At 46.9% G+C, this 20,569-nt stretch overlaps 2 protein-coding genes across 2 annotated transcripts in view; one reads left to right on the plus strand and one right to left on the minus strand.

Moving 5' to 3' along the window:
• On the plus strand, positions 1 to 16,217 carry LOC8039711 (dnaJ homolog subfamily A member 1). Its single transcript, XM_029978646.3, has 7 exons — positions 1 to 213; positions 588 to 730; positions 6,193 to 6,481; positions 7,405 to 7,632; positions 10,324 to 10,554; positions 13,519 to 13,718; positions 15,568 to 16,217. The coding sequence occupies exons 2-7, from the start codon at positions 599 to 601 to the stop codon at positions 15,688 to 15,690; spliced, it is 1,203 nt and encodes a 400-aa protein (XP_029834506.1). The 5' UTR covers positions 1 to 213; positions 588 to 598; the 3' UTR covers positions 15,691 to 16,217.
• LOC8039712 (G-protein coupled receptor GRL101) overlaps positions 15,857 to 20,569 on the minus strand; it is a 14,421-nt gene continuing 9,708 nt past the window's right edge. The window contains 2 exon segments of the mRNA XM_042292034.1: positions 15,857 to 16,414; positions 17,101 to 17,327. Of these exon segments, the coding sequence (XP_042147968.1) occupies positions 16,241 to 16,414; positions 17,101 to 17,327 (401 nt within the window). The 3' untranslated portion in view covers positions 15,857 to 16,240.

Genomic DNA, 20,569 nt, shown 5'->3' on the forward strand with positions numbered 1-20,569 from the left:
AGAAAAGAAACAATATTTCGAGGAACGCTTGTGCGCATGCGCCGTTTCTTCCCATAAGACAAGGCTTGTCTGGAACTTTCTAGACTGGTTCTACTCGGTGCACGCGTTCGTCATTCATCGCAGGACAGTGGTTGGCGCCTTGTCCACAATATCGTCGCTGTAAAGTCCTCACGCTTACATTTTTTTGAAGATATCGTCACACAAGTAATCCCGGTAAGTGCTCACGTGAGTGCTGGCGAACGGTGTCTATATTTCGTTCTGAAACACCTGAACGGCACAAGGATTTGATTCGGCCTCTTTGGTGGTCACTCGTAATTGGGTCCAAAGTGGTGAAATTACAGAACTTCGAACGAGTTTACAGGTATAGAATTTGACGACAGGTGAAAGAGTAGTCGTGAGCAACGAGATATTACATATACCACAAAATTTTGGTAGCTTGTACCCCCTGCCGGCGTTTCACGCTTCCCGAGGAAACCCACGTTTGGTTCTTCGTCGCTTTATTCGATAAGTGCTAGGATTAAGCGATTCGAACCCGTTGGTTTCAGGAATTTCTCGATTGGAGAGCACGCTTTTGTTGGTTCCTACAGGTCGTTCCACAATGGTGAAAGAGACCCTGTACTACGACGTGCTCGGAGTGAAACCAAATTGCACACAAGATGAGTTGAAGAAGGCGTACCGAAAGCTGGCACTCAAATACCACCCGGACAAGAATCCTGCCGAAGGGGAGAAGGTGAGTAACAGTTGTTTTGGTCGCCGATCTCTGCGTTCGGCGTGATCGCAAACCACCAAAAAAGAAAAGGAAGGTGTACGCCGTCATGTCCAGATTTAAAGAAGTGACCAACCTTAAAAAGTCTGGTCACACGACGCCCGAAATATTTTTACGCTGTTAAAGGGATTGTCCGGTCGAAGCCGGAAGTACCTACGCTTTTGCGCTCGTTTACGTCCAGGGAGCCTTCATGTAGACAAACGTCATTTTTATTTTGATATATGATCTCCCGTTATTGATTAAACCTTTCATGAGTGTAGGTACGAAACTGCATCTGAATTTCGCCAATGTCAATGGCTGACATCCGTAGGTGCTGCGTGACGTCATAAAACACAAAGGTTTGTCGGATGGTCGGGATAACAAGTGTTGGTCGATGGATGTCTTGTATTTTGTTTCGAATTATACAGTCTCCTAAGCTGTGCCTTACTGAAATACGTCCTTTTTAATGCAGTTCCCGAGCGTATGCAACGAAAATTGCGCCTTTTAGCAGGGTATTACTCAAAAACAGCCATAAGCTTCGAGCAAACGTATGCCGTTTTGCGCAAACACAATTAGACGGCCAGCGATCGAACTCGGAGCGCTTGCAAAGCAAGGATGCAGATTTTGTCCGGAGCGGCACATAGGTACACAAAGCGGCATCTGGGTATACATGTCGGCGGATCCGCTGGATCGGTGATGAGGCTGCGGGTCGTTCCCTCAGAGGCGATGTCCACTGGTCGAAGGCCAACGGCGAATCGTTCAAATGCATGTCGTCACTTGACTTGGACGAGCTTGGTGAATAGTAGTCACGCTCCATTTTCACAAGCGGGTCAAACAGGATGGGGCTGCACGCGTGCTAAATACAACTTCTGATATCATTTCCAGGTGGCCTAGCTGTTGGTTTCGGTTTCGCTGCATAAGCAAATTGATTGATCCGATTTGGGTGAGGGGTGGATGGACGTAGTTTAAGGGATGGTGGACCGAAATTTGGATTTAAAAAAAAAAATGCTATAGTCGGTTACAAGTCAAGAAGGTAGGAGAAGCTCCACCCACAAGCGTGATGCGCCCGTTTCAAATCTCCGCAGTCGAAAGAAGAGTTCACTGGAAACACTCCTTGTTCCGCTTCAATGGATTCCAACTTGTCTCCGATCCCACTTTTTAAGAAAGCGACCTTTGTATTCATCGGAGAGGGAACCGAGCCCCTGAAAGCAGCCTTTGTATCCATCGGGGGGGAAGCTAATCCCCGAAAGTCGTATTTGTCTCCGTCGCTGGGGGGGAACTCTAATCTCCCTCTCGTGCCTTCCACAATGCTAAGTAAAAGTCGAAAGATAAAGCAAATATGTACAGAAAGGCAAGCCCTTCCTCGCGCGTTGGCCGCGACGTCACGGAAACGGTGGGACGCTATTGGATGCGGAGGAGGGATATCTGATTCCCTTTGAGGGGCATTTGCCGCTACCTTCTTAACCTGTAACTGACTATAGAAATGTAGGCGAGGCGCTACAATCCCTACAACACTACTAGTAACCATTTTGTTCTTAGCCCGAGACTGAGGCAGGAAAAGAGGAAAGTTTCAAAGTAGAAGAAAAATGAACAGTCGAGGGCACGTCTCTATCTCTCTCTATCTAATAGAGACGTGTCCTCGACTGTTCATTTTTCTTCTACTTTGAAACTTTCCTCTTTTCCTGCCTCAGTCTCGGGCTAAGAACAAAATGGTTAACATCCACCAGCTCGCCTGCGCAATCACTACATTATCATTGACTACTAGTAACTTGATACCTCAAATGGACGGCCGTATTTTTGGAAAATGAAGTCGACATTGAACTAGGCCGACGAGGCGCGTGACGTCAAGATACCGAGTTTCCTCCTCTCTTCGCTTCGCTCCCTCAAAGCCGCAAGGCGGAGAAAACGCGAGGCCGTTCCCTCTCCTCCTCGGAGAAACATGACGTCAACATTCCTGCCAAATGCGCCTCTTTTTTAGAAAAATACGGTCATCCGTTTGAGATATCGCTGTATGAGTGATGTTTTGGTGTTCATAGCATCCCGTTGCACGCTTTTGCCGCGTGTTTTGGGGAATCCAGATTTCGGTTCAGCATCCCTTTAACATGGTTGGCACAGTATCACACCTCAGCTTATGAGCCTTCTGTCCGCTAAGAGCTCAGCTCGCAGCTCTATTCTGTGGAATGATGCTGCATAAGTGGGATCTCGATCTTGACGGGAACCCAGACTCTACACACGGAGACGATACACTTTCCTCGTCACTGCACGTCTCGCGGAAAGGTTTAGAACGTCATGTCTTGGCTCGCATGTGCTGCCCGGTGGTTGTGACACCCAACCCCGCAACAAAAATCTCGCCGAACCACGATACAAGTTGAGCACAACAACAAAAACGAAACACGCTGAGGTGTTCACTCGCAGGTAAACAACGAGACAGAAATGTCCCCTTTGTGTTTTGTGATGTTGGAGCTTCAATGTTGCCAATGAAAGCAGCGTTTACGCTAGAATGTGATTAAAACAGTATAAATTCAATTGCTCACGCAGAAGGGCATATAAAATTCAGATATTGCACGTAGGATGCGTCTCGAGGCAATAACAATGATATTCAATTGTTTTCTCAAATACAAAATTTGACCCGACAATCCCTTTAAGAGGATTATAAGACTATTGTTTGTTCTTGCATAGTGGCCATTTGCTGTGGTTCATATTGTCTACCTGGTGCAATTGCGTAAGGGGATATTTTATTGCCCAAGGTAACAAAGGAGCGGGCATGGAGAAAACCTGTTTAGGTGCGGCAATGTTAGCAACATCCCGATGTACCGAGATGTGCATAGTTGAATTGACCCATAATAAAACATGTTTATTAAAAAAGTTAATTAAGGTCTTTGAACCTGGCTGGTTTGCTTCCAGTCTTGGAGACTAGCGGTAACCCTGGCACATATTGTAGCAGGGAGACAGAACCTTTAGTTTTTTATTTGGGTGTCTGTGCCACGACATGTAATAGTGCCTCTCAAAATGCTGCTCGATCGTTTCCTCACCTTGCAGGTGTCGTTCGTAACAGGCCTTATCAGAAATTGCTTGGTGGTCTAACAACACTGAGTGGCGCCATTTTAATGTTGGCAAGCGTCTTCAGTACCGAAGCACAGTGGAGGCACCGGAGAGGGACAGCTGTGTTTTCCGACGTAGGAAGGAGATGAAGTGTGATGTTTGTTTGATACCATTTGGTGTGAGATACGAAACAACACAAGAACATGTTCGTGAAATTGTGTCTTGTAGCGTATGCCAATTCCTTCCTTACCATGGGGAGAGGTGATTTCCAAAGAATGGTCAAAACATTTTTTTTAATGTAGAACATTCTTTGACTAGGTGTTCAGCATTTCATGAAGCCCAAAATTGAAGCCTGGATAAAAGCATGGCCCCAAGGCTTGGCACTGATTGTTTAACGGGTGGGAGAGGAGTGAGGTGATCGACGCTAATTGGTTAACTGGAAGGTCATGTGGCCAGGGGTGGAATAAGGAGAGGAGGCAGGGTGGCGGAGCAGTGAGAAATTTCTGGAAGATCGCCAGGCTTATCATATCAAGTGTACTCTGCCACATTAAATTATCTGATGAAGAGCACAGTCATTGCAGGTGTCTTGCTCAACAGGCTAGCTGCGCTGCTAAACAATGATATAAAGATATAAACGTTTGTAATGCTGGAACGTTTCATATGCCACACAAATGCCTAGCAATTCACCAGAATTTTTTAAAATTTTTATTTGAAGAATTGGCTTGTGGCTCATTATGATAGATCAGTGTAGCCAAAACCTGCATTTTACAGGAAAATAAAGAAATCTTGCTATGTGTTACAATGTTTTTCACATTTAATTGTTCAACTTGTAAATTATGCAAAAATGAGAATAGGTTAGAAAATTTACAGCTGTTGGTTTTGTTATAGCTTGGCTTGTAGGTTCTCATGGTGTCTATGAATCAGAAAACTGGGAATTGCCAGGGAATTTAACAAGTCTGGAAAAGTTTGGGAATTTGTCAGGGGAAACTGAGCTTTCCTATTGTAAGTTACAGCTCAGGAAGGTTGAGCGAGGGAAAGCAAGGCCAGGGAGGGTGAAGCAGATGCAATGCTGGAGAGTGGATGCCTAAGTGACTGCAAAAGACTAGTGTCTGGTGCGACACACTTTGCAGATGACTTTGCCAGCATGCCAACGCAAATCCCTGCTCAGAAACTGGGTCTTGGGGGAGCCCAGAGGTTCGATCTTAATTGCCCTCCTCTCGAAACGTGTGCATCAAGACAAACTTCCTTAGTCCATTAGCTAGGAATGCTTTGTTGGAAACGTCGAGGAAAAATCTAGTAGCCGAATGGGTAGTCTACGATGCTGTGTCATTTGCCAGTGGGTTCGCCAATGCTGAAAATTCTGTAGATGGTGCATAAAGCAAGCAGCCAATGGAAAGAAAAATTGTAGAAAATAAAGGTGGAAAGAACTAAGGCCAACAGGACTGACTTCATAAGAAAACTTGCCGTGACTCTTGTAAAGAAGCTTGAATCTAAGAAACAGACTTCTGAATGAGGCAGAGTTTCGTGCCTCTTATTCAAAATCAGATAAACTCAAAGCAGTGAAACAGAGAAAACGTCCGAGTTGGGTGTAGTTGAACATCGGTTACTTTTATTAAACCTTCACACTTGCCTTTTTCGTCAATCTCATCATTTGCATTGCACTTCAGTGTGCAGTGAAGCCAGAGATTTACATTTGTTTGCACCTTCAAAATGGTGAAATCTTGTCTGAAAACATGTTGCTATGCATACAATCTCCAACGTTATGAAACGTTCATTCGACGACCCAGTTTCAGGCGGCTGTGTGGGATACACTGAGGCTGGGCCCGCATTGCTTGGGGTGGAAAAGTAAATGGACCTTTGTTTTCTCGTCTCTCTGAAAACGGTGCCTCTGGCCAATGACATACGCTTAGCATCGCCTCAAAAACCGCCTCGGCAACTGGATCTTTTATATATATGGCAGACTGAACGTGCCCTGCATGTTGTGGGTCATTAATGCTCTTGGTGTTAAGATCCTTCTGCATTTGTCCCTTTCTGCTGTCCAGGGTGTCTACCAACCTGGAGAACCTAGAATTGGCGCGGAACTGCAAGACCCCTGAAACAGTTAGGGAATTGTACCGAAAATAGTCAAAAGATTAAGTCAGAAAAAATGTCCAAAGTGGATGACATGCAGTAAAGCGGGAGGCCCACCCAATTCACCGGTAGAGACTGGAACAACCTGAACAACAGTTACCCAATCTCTGCATTTTCTTCTTTTAAGATGGTCGGGGAATTAAAGTGAAGCATTTGAAAAAAAATCTGGATGAACCTGTGAATTTGATGGAAGCAGTTTGGTAGACACCCTGGCGGACAATAGTTTGCTGCGGCCGGTGCTGTACTGACTCCTTTCCCGTACGTCTGCTGTGCAGTTCAAGCAGATCTCCCAGGCCTATGAGGTGCTGTCGAACCCGGACAAGCGGCGCATCTATGATCAAGGGGGAGAGCAGGCCATCAAGGAGGGCAGCTCGGGCGGTGGGGGCTTCTCGGCACCGATGGACCTCTTCGACATGTTCTTCGGGAGCGGCATGGGCGGCCGCAGGCGTGACAACCGGGGCAAGAACACCATCCACCAGCTGGGCGTCTCCCTGGAGGAGCTGTACAACGGTGCAACACGGAAGCTCTCCGTGCAGAAGTCTACAATATGCGAGAAGTGTGAAGGTGGGTGGAGTCTGCTGGCTAAGCGGCACGTGCAGACTTACGGGCGGCATTGAGGTGGGCGTATCTTTGAGGCGGCTTTCAGATGTGCTTCGGGATCTCGCGTTGCATGTCGCCCGTCGTCAAAATCTGTCTAGGTGTTAGTATCTCGGATACGTTCTTAAGTGTTAGATATTTTGACAGCACCATTTACTTACAACATGTATTCTTTTTCTTTATTTTTTGCATGTTTCTGGAGTTAGGATAACATCAGTTAAGGGCAGGATAAAGGTACTGCTGAAAGAGAAGCAATGAAGAGACCTTAGACTGCCACTGACACATTATGGTGAGGAGTTCAGGCAACAGTTGACTTTGTGGAACTAAACATCTACAGTTGGTGCAGCAATTTATTGCTCTCTCGTACTGTTTAGGATAGGTACCGAGCTGAAATGAGGTGGCACGGTAAACAATGTCTCGCCCGCAGACTGCACAAGTGGTATTGCCTCCTGTCTCGACCGAACCTCCTTCCCTGATTGACGCGAGGACGGCGTGTCCTAGAGCCTTTAAACAAATTACGCTTAAGAGTATTGTCAATCTGTTCCGACGATTTTCTTGTGGATGCCACCATTTTAATGCTTGGTGCTAAGCGGGTGCAATGGGCAATCATTACGATTCAGAAATTGGGCTTCCCGATCTCGAGATGCAATGTCTGGAAGCTTGGGTGATATTGATTTTTCGTTGCAAACTCTTTGAACGTTTTTCGGACAAAAAAAAGCATGTCCTGTCGCTTAAGATTAAGCTCGGGATAATTGCCAATGATGATTATAAGCACAGAGCTGGCCGAATTGTCGTTACTTCGAAGTGTAGCCTATTTTGGTGGCTCCAGCGTCTCCCTTTTGGCCGGGTGTTTCGGTGCCATTGACCCCTCTCTCCCCTTTGGACGACAGGGCGGGGCGGGCGCAAGGGGGCGGTGGAGCGCTGTCCGAGCTGCCGGGGCAGCGGCATGAGCGTGCGCATCCAGCAGCTGGTGCCGGGCATGGTGCAGCACATCCAGACCACCTGCCAGGAGTGCATGGGCGAGGGGGAACGCATCAACCCCAAGGACCGGTGCAAGACCTGCAATGCCAAGAAGGTGGTGCGCGAACGCAAGATCCTCGAGGTGCACATCGACAAAGGTGCCTTTCCCTTGTTTCTTTGTGGCGCTAGTATGTTGTCCAAAATGCGTCTCCGATGGCCAGGTGTTCGCTTGCGCTTCTTGCCGGGACTTCAGGCACCAAGTGCCGGGATCGCAACGTCGGACGACGTGGCATGCTGGCTTCGGCAACATTTGTCACTATTTGGGGACGGGCAGGATGGGACGCTAAACACGGCAGTTGAAGACTCGTTCCGGCGCCGTAGCTGTAGTCAGAGCTGAGCTGACTCGAGGGTCGGCGTAGGGCTGTGTGTCGAAAGTCTTGTTCGGTGCCGTTGGCGAGAGGTTGCGCAACCCCTTTGTCATTCGTTCTGGTGCAGTGTTTTTATTGGTAAGAAGACCCCTGGAAACCGACCGGCGCGAGCCAAGCATTCCCGACCTATCTCCATTGGTTCGTGGAACTGCGGGGGAGCTGCTTTTTTTGTTCCGGTTTTAGTCTTAACCCACAGGTGCTAGATGAATTGTTTGCATGCTCCGGCACCATTCTGTGACCTGTGGACTAAATTGGAAATTTATCATCCGTGTGCTACGTTTTGCGCTTGCACCTACCACCTTGTGCAGGGCATGTTGAGGTGTGACAGGAATGCGATACTCTTTATCTTTCCTTCAATTTTATATTACATTTATTATAAGGCGAGTTGCAATAGGAACCACCACACTGAGGAAGATCGGGTGAAGCAGGCTGGCAGGGGGAAAGACACTTAATTCTAACTGCCCTCTCCAGGGGCCAGCATTGGAGGGGGAGAGCGCTTCCCTTTGCATGACCAGCACGATAATGTCCATATTTTGATGAGCGGGATGTTTGGCCACTGTCATGACGAGATAAATATTATACCCTTTGCAATGCACCACTGGGCTTTATACCCTTTATACCCTTTGCAATGTACCAACTGGCCCATCTAAGCACGTTATTAAATATTAAGCTAGCGTGTCCCTTTACATTTGCCACTATGGGAATTTATTTGTTTATAATAGACCCTTTTCAAAATTGCGTGCCATCTATTAGCTACTGTGCTAAGTATTTGAGTCCACCATTGTTTGGACACATACTCTCGAGTATGTGTTGGACACCAGGGCCCGTTTGCTTGAAGCGTTAACTGTGGCTAAAGTTAGCCGCAGTACCTAGGAGAGGGATTTTGAAATCACGTGACTGGGCTCGGTAGGGATGCGGGGAAACATGGCGGTGCCCCGGCAAGTGAGCGCCGCTCGCTTTAAAACTAATATGTCGTTGTAGCCGCAATATCGGGCGCGTTAGTCAGCAACGAATGGTGCAAGAGGCTTTCGCTTTGCCTTAAAAACTTAAATCGCAAAGCATGAGCAATGACCTCGCCGCATTTTTTTTATAGTCTTTTGATTCTGGCCATCCCTAAGCTGAAATGAACGCCATTATTGTCGGCATGGCAGCGTCTTTGGAAAGTGGATCGCCTTGCACATGCTGGAGTCTGCAGTAGTAATTGTTATAAAGAAAAAAAAGTCTAAAACGAAGTTTGCCTTGCACGCGCGTTCCTGATTATGATTATTTACTTCGAATCTGGTATAAGTGGAAGGCCAGCGCGCGCGGACCGCAGAATTCCAGCGTTCTCGATGCTTGGGTAATGCTTTTGTGTGCTATCAATACCCGGCCGATTGAGTCAAGACAATCCGCTTTCCAAAGACATTGCCACGATGACAATTATCGCGTTCATTTAGGCTTAGGAATGACCAGAATTGAAAGACTATCTAAAAAATGCGGCGACGTCATTGCTCATGCTTTGCGATTTAAGTTTTTAGGTCAAATCGAAAGCCTCCTGCACCATTCGTTGCTGACTAACGCGCCCGACATCGCAGCTACAACGACATATAAGTTCCAAAGCGAGCGGCGCTTACTCACCGGTGCACCGCCATGTTTCCCCGCATCCCTACCGAGCCCCCAGTCACGTGCTTTCAAAATCCCTCTCCTAGGTACTGCGGCTAACTTTAGCCGCGGTTAGTGCTTCGAGCAAACGGGCCCAGGGGTCCGTCAGCATTCTGCGTGGGCTCGGCTCGTAACAAGCGCTGCCTTGGCGTTCGGCAAAGACTCGGGTCCAGTCACGCGCTTCGTGTTCAAGAAGTGGCGACCGCCAATGTTGCTTGATGCACTTTTGAGAAAGGTTTATTGCAGAGTGGTCAGCTGAAGGGGCAACTCTGGTCAATATTCATGAATTTGGGATTAAGACTGTTTTCAGCTAAACCAGTATCCCTGAATTCCAAGGTACCATTTTTTTTACATATTGTGTGTAGTTTTATAAATATCACTGCTCATCACAGTTTCGTTTTGGACGTCTGCGGCAAAAGCAAAACTGTCTGGTGGAGGGATGGCAACGCTGATCATAAGCGTCGCAATGGTGCTGCGCCAGTGTTCCTTGACTAAGAGCTAACCAGCTTGCTGTCCGCTAAAGAGCAGCTGGTCGCATCTTTAGCATAGATTTTAGTGGAGTGTGCGGTTTCACCTTGATGTAATATTTCGGCTGGGATCATATTTCGTGCCAGTAAAGCGATGCCAGTCATTATTTTTGGTTTCTTTTTCGACAGGAGTGCCAAAAAAAGTGCCATCTGAAATAGGGGGTGCGAAATGAACGAGCACTTAATCTCGGTTTATGTGATTGTTGCCGACTTGTGTTGCATTGGAGGGCGTTTCTTCCTGACCGGTGTGCAGGCATGGAGGATGGCCAGAAGATCACATTCAGCGGGGAAGGCGACCAGGAGCCCGGGATCGAGCCCGGGGACATCATTGTGGTTTTAGACGAGCGGGAACACGAGGTGTTCAAGCGCAGCCGCCACGACCTCATCATGCGCATGGAACTATCCCTCTCGGAGGCCCTGTGTGGCTTCCAGAAAACCATCTCCACCCTGGACAACAGGACGCTGGTCATCACCAACCTGCCTGGTCAGTGAGAGGGCCTTGCATGGCCTTCTCTTTCCTGGTTCTGTGGTAGTTTGACTATAGTAAGTTAGCGCCCAAGGAGGTAGGGCAAGGGAAACGAAGGCTGTGGAGGAAGAAGCAGATGGAATGCTGGAGAGGAGAGGGGGAAACCTTCTCTCTTGCATTTTGTCTGATTCCTCCTCCCCGGCCTTCCTTTCCCTCGCCCTACCCTCTTAAGTTGCAACGGACTATAACTGATCTTAAAACAGGCATGCAATCTTGTTTTGAGTGTCTTTAGCATATCTGTACACTTTTGCACCGTTTCCTCTGTTTCTTCTCGCACTCTCCCCTCCTCGTCTCCTGAGTACGGCAAGTTCGGAAGCAGATTTCCGCAGGAGGGAAGGCTCAATTTGCTTGCCATGCATACAGAACTAACGTAAACTGGTCATGAACGTCTTGTGAAATTGGTGGTTTAAGCAACACTCTGAAACTCTCTGCTAAAGCAATCTGCTTGGCCCAAGCAACCGCCGGATTCGAAGATTTCAGCTGTAGTACCCTTCTATACCTATGATACGTGGTCTTTTCCCGATTTTCCGCTGTCATTTGTGACTGCATGCTACCGGTGCGCTGTCACGCGGTCTCGCTGTGTGGCCGCAGGAGGTACAACGCACAGGCTATCGAGATGAGCAAACCTAAGTATATCTTTCGTTTGGAGAGGAAACCTTTTCTTAAAAGTGCTGTAGAGCACCTTCATGGTGTAATCGTTCATTCGTGTCCGTAATTTTCTCTTCAAAATGAACGTCGCCGTGAGTACTTCCGGTTATCACACACGTGCTTCCAGTGCGTGAACGATCAAATGAATCTGTCATAAACACAAATTTAGCGTGCATGTGGTGCTTATAGTTTTTCTACCAATTCACTATTTAACTTGCGACTCGCTTTTGTGGGGAGCTTTTTTTTTTATCTGGACGTGCTTTCTACGAGCGTCCGATCAACGTTTGGCTGTAGTAAACCGTGCTTCCATGTTGATGCTCTCGAATCACTGCTTTAAAAAGTTTTGCACTAAAAATTGCGCTTTAGCACCAGTTCGTATAAGCTCGAGGTACCTGGTGCCCACCTAACTTTGCAGCAAGCCTGTGTTTCTTGACCTCATCTATGTGCATTGGACTCTCGTTTGCTTTTTCCATTTTCTTTTTTTTTTTCTTTTATGTTTTATCTTGGTGCGTACCGACGCTGATGACTTACCGAAACCAGGGTGGAAAAAAACGATTAAAAAGGAAAATCTGATTTCTCTGATTTAAATCAGATTTTTATGATTTAAATCACTTTTTTTTTCACTTAAATTGCTTTCTCTCAAAATAATTTGTTTGTCAGTAACTGTCTTTCTAAACATAGCAGATTCATTTTCTAATAATCCCAAGCACATGAAACAGTCGGATATTAAATTTAATAAAGAACTTCCTTTTCCCGATATGATTCACGCATTGCTTTTAAATTGGAGCAATAACTGCTTGATTTGATTTTCGTTTAAAGAACAAACTTTATTTGCAGCGATGCACCAGAAATCTTAATACAACCCATTGCACACACTTCATTGTATTGAAAAGGCACCAAGTTGATGGTGTCTTTTTTTCTAATCTGCTCCAAATTGTAGACTTCTCTGCTCCGAAGTTGCTCCAAAACACATAAACTGCTGCTCCAAAACGAGAATTTTGTGCTCTTAAGCTGCTCCAAAATCCAGATTTTTCTGCTCTAAAAATTGCTCCAAAACGTGTTTCAGCTGTCTCACCCCTGTTCTTGAATTCCATAATAATCCGTGTATAATAGGAACCCGTGTATAATATGAACCCGCGTATAATACAAAACATAGTTTAAGGAAAGCGAAAAAAAAAAATTATATCTGCGTATAATACGAAACTAATATAAGGACAATGAAAATATTCCACATAAAGTATGACCCAGGAAGTCTTAAGAAAAAAGTTTAGTTGCGTCATAATTGAACCTCAACTACTGTCATGACTTTCATCAGACTCCTTGTCTGACGCCTCCTTCCAAAGGCAGTAGTCTTCAGTGCCGTCGAGTGCATTTGAAATTCCGCACCTCTCGAAAGATCGAGCGACGAGCGTGCGCCGGCGCAGTGAAAACTTGGCGCGGCGCAGTGAAAACTTGGCGCGGCACAGTGAAAACTTGGCACGGTGCATAAAGCGAGTAACCCAATGTCAGCTCGCCAAAGTTCTTGTGCAGCAGTTCGATGTTTACGGCGAGGTGCCGTTCACGTTGCTCTTTTATAAAGTCGCCGAGACTTGCCTTGACGTCGGCGAACACTCCATTCTTCGGGCTCCTAAAGCTTCCTCTCGTTCCGTTGCGCGCGAACTGAGCTTGCTTTTGTCGTCTCCATCCGGGGATGCTGCCCTCATTTACAGCGAATAGTCGTCCAGCAGCTTCTTGCTGGTGTCTTCCGCAACCAAAAGAACTTTCTTTTGAAGGCGACCGATTATTGTTTTTACGCCGACGCTATTGCCAAGTCTGACTGTGGACGGATGGTGGCACCTCGGACATTGTGATTTTAAGGATGATGATAGCTGTTTTGGGCGCCATATTGCTTTGAAACCGAAACTACGTCAAACAGCGTCGGATGGCGACTCATCGAAGCTGAAAATTGTTGGGACCCCGCATATAATATGAGCCACAAATTTTACATGGCCAAATTTGAAAAAACTCCTCATATTATATGCGGGTTCTTTCGGTAATTCTTTGTGCTTTTGCTGTTTCACTTGCTCTGGCTCTTCTGTTGGAAGGTTGAACACTAACCAACATCTCGGCTTCAGATGTCATTGCCATGAAAGTTTAACACTTGATATGGGCCATGTACTGCAATTGTTTAGGATCGCACAATCTTGTGGCATTAAGGTTGAGCTTTTCCGAGTGTCCAAAGCGTTCCCTGCTGCCTCGCGTCGTGCACTGAGCACCTTGCTCTGCCCCTTGCAGGCGAGGTGATCAAGAACGGTGCCGTCAAGTGCATACTGAACGAGGGCATGCCTCAGTACCGTAACCCGTTTGAGAAGGGCAAGCTCATTGTCCAGTTCCTGGTTCAGTTCCCTGCCCGCATCGACCCGGCCGTGATCGGCAAGCTCGAGAGCCTACTCCCGCCCCGGCAGGAGTGCATGATCCCGGACAACGCCGAGGAGGTGGGTTGCGTCTCCCTCCCTGTGGAGGGTGGGAGAGTCATATTTCGGTTCAGCATTTTGTTTTCGTGTACCTTATATTGGCCATTTCACCAAAAACTAGACATTTTTTTCTAGAAAGAAGCTGGTGTATGTTGCGATTGCCTATGACCAAAGAGGCTGAAAACCTGTTTTTAAGCCTCTTGTGATGGCTTGTGGCAGGCTGCATTGCTGCGCAATTGGTAGTCGGCCGTCGGAAGAGGTTTAAGAACAGGTCTTGTCTCAGTCAATCATAGTAAAACGAAAGTGTGTGAAGCAGCCTCAAGTTGTTCTGGAGGGGGGCAAACTCGCTTGTCACACGCTTACTGGTACCGCAGATTGCGCAATTGATGCGACTCCCATTGGACATCGCGTGATGTTCAACGGGAAAGGGGGGCGACATTTTGGAATTTTCGTTGCGGATATTTAGCCAGAAAAAGGGGATGGGCGATCTTGTGGGGCAGGGCACCCATGCGGAATTTTATGCTAGGTGCGTTTCAGATCAGATATTTTTATCTTATCAGGACGTACATGTTTCAAAAGCCAAAAGCATTGTGCCATCCTCACCTCTTCCTCGGACAACCAAATCTTGTAAGAACTACTTTGCATGGCATATGAACAATACACGAAACTAGTCCAAGCTCATTATAACAGACCTAGTTACAACAGACATTTGGATATAACACACCGATTTGTGAAGTTCGGTTGGTTTTCATCTATGTACCTTTGACTCAACTTCATACCTGCATACAACATACTCCTTTTACAACAGGCCAAAATCTTGGTCAAAATCAAGGTCTGTTATGAGCTTAGACTGTAGTGAGTAGTATAGATGTACCAAAGAACATGAAATTATAGCTTAAGAAATTTTATTTTTAACGATGGAAATAAACATATTTATTATGTAGCACAAGTAATAAATTTAATGTCGTAATTTGTGCAATTAATGCAGGTTTTTATTTTAATTTAATGTGCATTGCAAGGAACTAGGAGTAAAAAAATACAAAATATTTATTTTGTGCTTTACTCTTCTAGAAATAAATCTTGCAAGTTTGAAAAGTCCCACTGCAAAACCTCTTGTTCTACAGAAAAGAAGTTACATTTGTTGTGCTGTGTTACTCTGTAGTCTGTCTGGTCTGGTCTGGGCTGCCTTTTTGAAGGAAACTCCACTTGTTTTACTTTTGATGGCATAAAATCGTCTCTACATTACATCGACACCCTGCACATGAAATATAATGCATTCAGAACACACCCAACATCTTCACAGGAGCTCGCGGAAACAGTAAATATACTCAACCTTAGTGCGCAGAACGACACATACTGACAGTCATCTGTGGATGGTCTAAACTGGTTCGACTGGTTGCCATTACCGAAAGTAAACTCCTAATAAATGAACGTCAACTTCAGACTCGCTGCTACACCAGAGTCGCAAATAATCGGATCATGTTTTTGAAGAGCCTTGGTACGCGTTGAGGGTGCTGAATGCATTGAAATAGGGGTTTGAAATCCATCTAGTAAAACTAATAGATTCGAATCTGTGCAATAAGGTACGCGCTAAGCTTTCTTTGAGACAGCGTCCTTTGGGGGTTGCTGCGACCTTTTTCAATGTTTAAGCAGCTGTTTGCCCAGACAGTGAAATGAGAGAATGGGCAAATTTAATTTTGAGTGTACATTTTTTTTTTTTTCACACACAAACCATGCAACGAAGGGACTTGTACAATGAAATGTTCTGCCGGTCTCGCAGAATTCATTATAATGGGATTTGTCTGTATGCATAACGTGTGGGCGTGTGCTCCACTTTTTTGGGTTGTGCTGACGGCAAGCTTTCTTGCAGGTGGTGTTACAAGACTTGGACCCTGAGCAGGAAGCCAGGCGCCAGCGTCAACACAGGGAAGCTTACGAAGAGGACGAAGAGCACTTCCATCCACGTGGTGGCGTGCAGTGCCAGACCCACTAGGACTTGCAGCAAGCTGCTTTCTCCCACACTGTTTTTTAAAATTTTTCTTCTCTTAGGCACAGTTTCTGCCTGTCTGTGGCTGAAGTGGACTCCTTTGCAAGTGATGGACGTTAAAAAGAAATGTGTGTGGCAGACCGGTGTCACTGTACTAGCCTTTTTTCTTTTCTTCTTTTCAAGTTTGTCTGTATTTTTTTTATCACGGTTAGTTGTATTATATTTAAGTATACTGGCGTTGTTATTGTTATCCTGGCATTTCTCCCTCCGCTATTTATTTGGAACTCTGAAGAACGTCCCGGGTCTGTTGACTAACGGTAGCCTTCTTGGCTTGCACCACTTAAATCTCAAAACTATGGACTGTGCCAGTCAGCTTTGGCTCAGTTGTCACTTTTAAGGACCTCGTTTTTTTTTCTTCAACACACCCGCTTCTTTATTTTTTTTACCTTGTTTACAGAAGCATTCACATGTGTTAGAAAACGAGCTTTCTTTTTATTAAAACAAAGTGATTCTGTACAAAGCAACCTGGAAAAGATTGTGTCCCACTAATGAGTGTTCACTGGTTTGAGTCTGTGGTCCTGGATGCCACGTGGTAGACTCGAAGCATCTTCTTGACCAAGGCTCCAAACTCCTCCATGTCCACGGCAGTGTCGTAGTTGACGTAGCGGTTGGCGTCTATGCGGTACGCATTGATGTCAGGTAAGTAGATGTGGAGCTTCTCTTCATCGGCCTGTTTAAATTGGAAAAAAAAATTAGTCTGCAAATGTGAAAGACTCCGTTTTTGCAGAAAACTGGGTTTGGAGACATTTCTATTTTAGGAAGGAATGTTTTGTCGCATCTTGATCAATCCATGGCTGGGCTAGATTCCCACACTTTTTTCCCCGTATGGCGCTTGTTGTAGCAGAAAGAATAAATTGTGTTTTCACTCTGTGCACAAGATGGGGCAAGCTAGGCTGCTCAAGAGTTGACATGTGGCATCTTCGATCTACTCTCACCGGAACTGCCTAGAAACCAGAACAGTGCACAGTGCGAAGTCTGCAACATCAAGGACAAACTGTGTCGCGCCTGTGCACTGCGGCAACCGCCACCATCAGACACCTCGTTTTGTTTGTTTTCTCTTGCCTACGTCCTCGCATGGTGCCTGTCTGCTGTTAATGTCTTCTGGTTTTTTTGCAAGCAAATTTAGAAGTCGCACAAACGAACATCGTGAATGTGATTGTCGATGGGATCGTGAAGTTGGTGACAATTCCACAGGTATATTTTGTCCAATGCTTTCAACGAAGTTCATAACTTCCGGGCAAACTTTGCCACTGAAGCGATCGCCGTTCAACGGAAGTGGAGGAATACCTCCACTTTTGGTACTGCAAATGCTGGGACGGCACGAAACGTGTCCCGTTTGGACAGCCGTCTACTCACCGCGACGGACACGAAGACGCAGTCGATGTTGATGCCGCCCAGGGCGTAGTTCTTGGCGTGCAGGTCGCAGAGCACCTCGCAGATGCCCGCGGCTACCTGGAGCAGCTGGTGTGGCGTGACACGAGGCTCTGCACGGAGGAACTGCAGCAGCGGCACGTAGCCGTGTGGGGCTCGGAACGGGTGCGCCGCGTGTCCGTGGTCGCGACGCGTCGTCCCGTTGCTCGAGTCTGCGAGGGAGAAGAGAACCGCGTCCCGGATCGCAGGCTCACTATGGGCCTTTCCAAGAATCGCCTTCTGCGCGCTGCCATCTTTTTCTACTGGGCTGTGAAACGCGTTCTGAGCATGCGCCATAGCTCTCTTCCACGAAATACGCGAGACATTTCGCACCAGAGTGTAGAACCGGAACCGAACCGAAATCTTTGCCGCCATCTTGGAAGTGAACCGGAACTGAACCGAACCAAAATCTTCGCTGCCATTTTGGAACTGAACCGGAAAAAATATAACGGTAACCGGTTCAAAACGGTTCACGGAAATTTGTTTTTATTGCAAAATGAATGTTTTGAGAAATAACTTTATTTCTATGTGGTGATCACATTGTCATTTACCAAATTTCAATGTATGAGAAATCATGGACATTCGTGGCGATCTCGTATTGACACTATGATTAATCATAAGTCACGTGACGTAATGGTGTCAAGCATGGAGAATAGAAGGGTAGGAGAGGGCATGACGTCGGCCGCGTAGCCTCCACAAGCCATGCTCCCTTGACGCCTCGCCTCTTTCTCATTTTCCTCCTTACTCTCCTCACTTACCATGCCAACGTGACCACATCACGTGACCGTAGCTAGCCTTCGTCTTGCTATGGGGTACTAGAATACACCACAGTCTAGACTTCGATCTGATAAAACCTACCGGACGGAGCGCGCGGAAGCCTGCAAGGAGTCCTTCTACAATCAACCATCCATCTCGCACGTGACATGTCACGCGCACCAATCGCCAGAGAGATCTGTGGTCACGCTGGGCACAAAATCGTTTAAACTTTTTATGACTAGGCTTCACCAATATTGCAACGTGCCCCCTCCTAGTACTTCTAACCTCCTTGGTGTCAAGACATGCTGTCAAGTAATGTCACGTGGCCCCGTGACATAGTCACGTGATTCACTGCGTGACTTCAACTTATAGCGAGTTCGTTTCACACGCACTGGCACCGTTCGAGTTCTCTCCCAGAATGCATCGCACTCACAGAGTGTTGCACGGAAAACTGTACTCAAACGAACTCGCCAAATGCACCGAGTGCAGAAGACTGATGCTGCCGCCATCTATGTTGTAGAAAAGCTACCGACTTCAAACCGAAACTAGCGCCTTTCTGTTCCGAGATGCGTGGGAATGTGAGAATGTAGTCGCTACCAACGTTTATCTACAAACATTGGCAACTGCAACCTGTAGTTTATAGTTGCGATGTCTTCAAGCAGCTCGGCTGCCGTAGAGATAGTTACAGACGGCGTAAATTTCCGCAACCAGCTGTCTACAAAACAGCTGGTTGCGATCTTTCAATCCTTATAACCGTTTACACTGAAGAAAACTGATGATGCTGTCCGAGCAGAAGCTTGATCCGTTTGAGCCATAGAGATCATATACTAAATCTAGAGGAAAAGGTCCGCCATTTTCCCATACATTCTGGCTGCCGCAAGCGGCGGACCATGCAGGCAGACCCTCTGGGTCCCAAACACGGTTACATCATCAGAGCAGTTTCGTGAACTTCAACAATCCACGAACTTACCGGTGGAAAAATACTCGCGTTCCTTTCGAAGGTTTCTTTTTGCATAGCGCGCAGATGTACGGCCTCGCGTTAACGCTAAACTAAACCATATACCCGGCTTCGCTGGTGGGGCGCGGCTGGGCGCGGTTGAGGAATACGAAACTGCGCAACCACCAGATTTCCGAGATTTCGACAGAAGGGAAGTTAATGCAGCGTAATGACTTTATTGCTTTTTATAAGCGTTAGAATAGCTCAGAATTTAGTTTACAACGTTAAATTATCACTGTTTATATTGCTGAGAGTTTACACTCTTCGCGTTTACCGCGTTTACCGCGTTTACCATGGCAACGTTGCTTTCTTTCTCTCGTGTTCTGTCGCTCTCTTTCGCGATCGTTCACTCGGGACCCAGGATGTCGGCGCACGGGATTTGCCACTCCTCCTCACCCACCTTTACCCCCTGGTTTGAGCATGGTATTATGCGTGAACCACTGAAAGGGTACGGCTTAAAACTAGCCTGTTGGAATATCCAGCAAAACTGGGACTTTCGATTTGGATCGTCATTATAGGTAATTTAGATATTAGCCTTGATGAGGGCGTCGAGAACGAGAGCTTTCTCGAACAAAATACGACGGGGCAAGTTAGCTGCGTAGGTAAATGTTAAACGTGATGATGTTGCCCAATCCTCGGGTAAAGTCACCATCTTTAGTTTTCTCTAATGCTTATTGGGCAGTCAGAGGTTTCTGCTGGGGGAGTTTTATCGACAAATGTTAAATTTTTCACCCGGACACGGATGGTGATCGACATCTCGGGGGCCGCTGTTGCGTTTGTTCTGAGCATTTCCTTACACACTGGTATATTACAGCGTTTGTACGGCAACAGAGCGATTTAAAACCTGCAAATAAATCACGGGTTGTCAATTGCTTCCTCCGTGAAATAGCAGGCGCTCACAATTCAAGCTCGCGTTTGATTTCGTTTCCCGCGGGACGCGATTTCTATCAGAAAATCTACTTTTTTTTTCCGTTCGGTTCCGCGACACATCGTAGCAGACGAACCCTCGTCGTCTGCTCCCGCTCCTCGCCGGCCCCGCCGCAGCGAGGCATGACGGGATTGCATTTTGGCGCACTCCCGATTTTCTCGGTGCAGCGAGTGCATGCACGCGTGGGGTATCAGCGCTGAAACGAACTCGGAGAGTGCAACCACTCGTGGAGCGCCGGCCGAAACGAACCCGTTCCACGCTGCGAGTGGGCACGCGTGGGCACGAGTGCCGTGAAACGAACTCGCTATTAAATTGAGAACGTCGCTAGATTAGCGTTGTCGACACCGTGACGTCACCATGCCCTTACGACTTTACACCGCGAGTCACGTGGCACCGTGACATACTCTATACGCCTCGCAAGTGGGCTCATTTTCGTCTTCTGCGCATAAGAAAGGAAGTAGCGGTGACGTCAGAACGCCGAACTCTGATTGGCTGATCGCGGCCCCCTATCTCAGCGTCGTCTGCTCCTTTGCAACGTCGTCTGCTCTCAACGTCGTCTGCGTCTGTCTTACCTTTCCTGCGACTTTCGGAGCGAACTCGACCTCTCCTTTAAGAGAGGGCAAACGAAATAGCTCGAGCGGTACGTTGTTTTTGTCTAACAACTAGCAGACGCGCAACAAGGAGGGAAGTCAAAGGACTCCCAGGCGAGGTGTCCCGGGGCGCCGAGGTTTTTT

Source organism: Ixodes scapularis, unplaced genomic scaffold (assembly GCF_016920785.2).
Source record: "Ixodes scapularis isolate PalLabHiFi unplaced genomic scaffold, ASM1692078v2 PGA_scaffold0__279_contigs__length_252992795, whole genome shotgun sequence".
Classification (NCBI taxonomy): Eukaryota; Metazoa; Arthropoda; class Arachnida; order Ixodida; family Ixodidae; genus Ixodes; species Ixodes scapularis.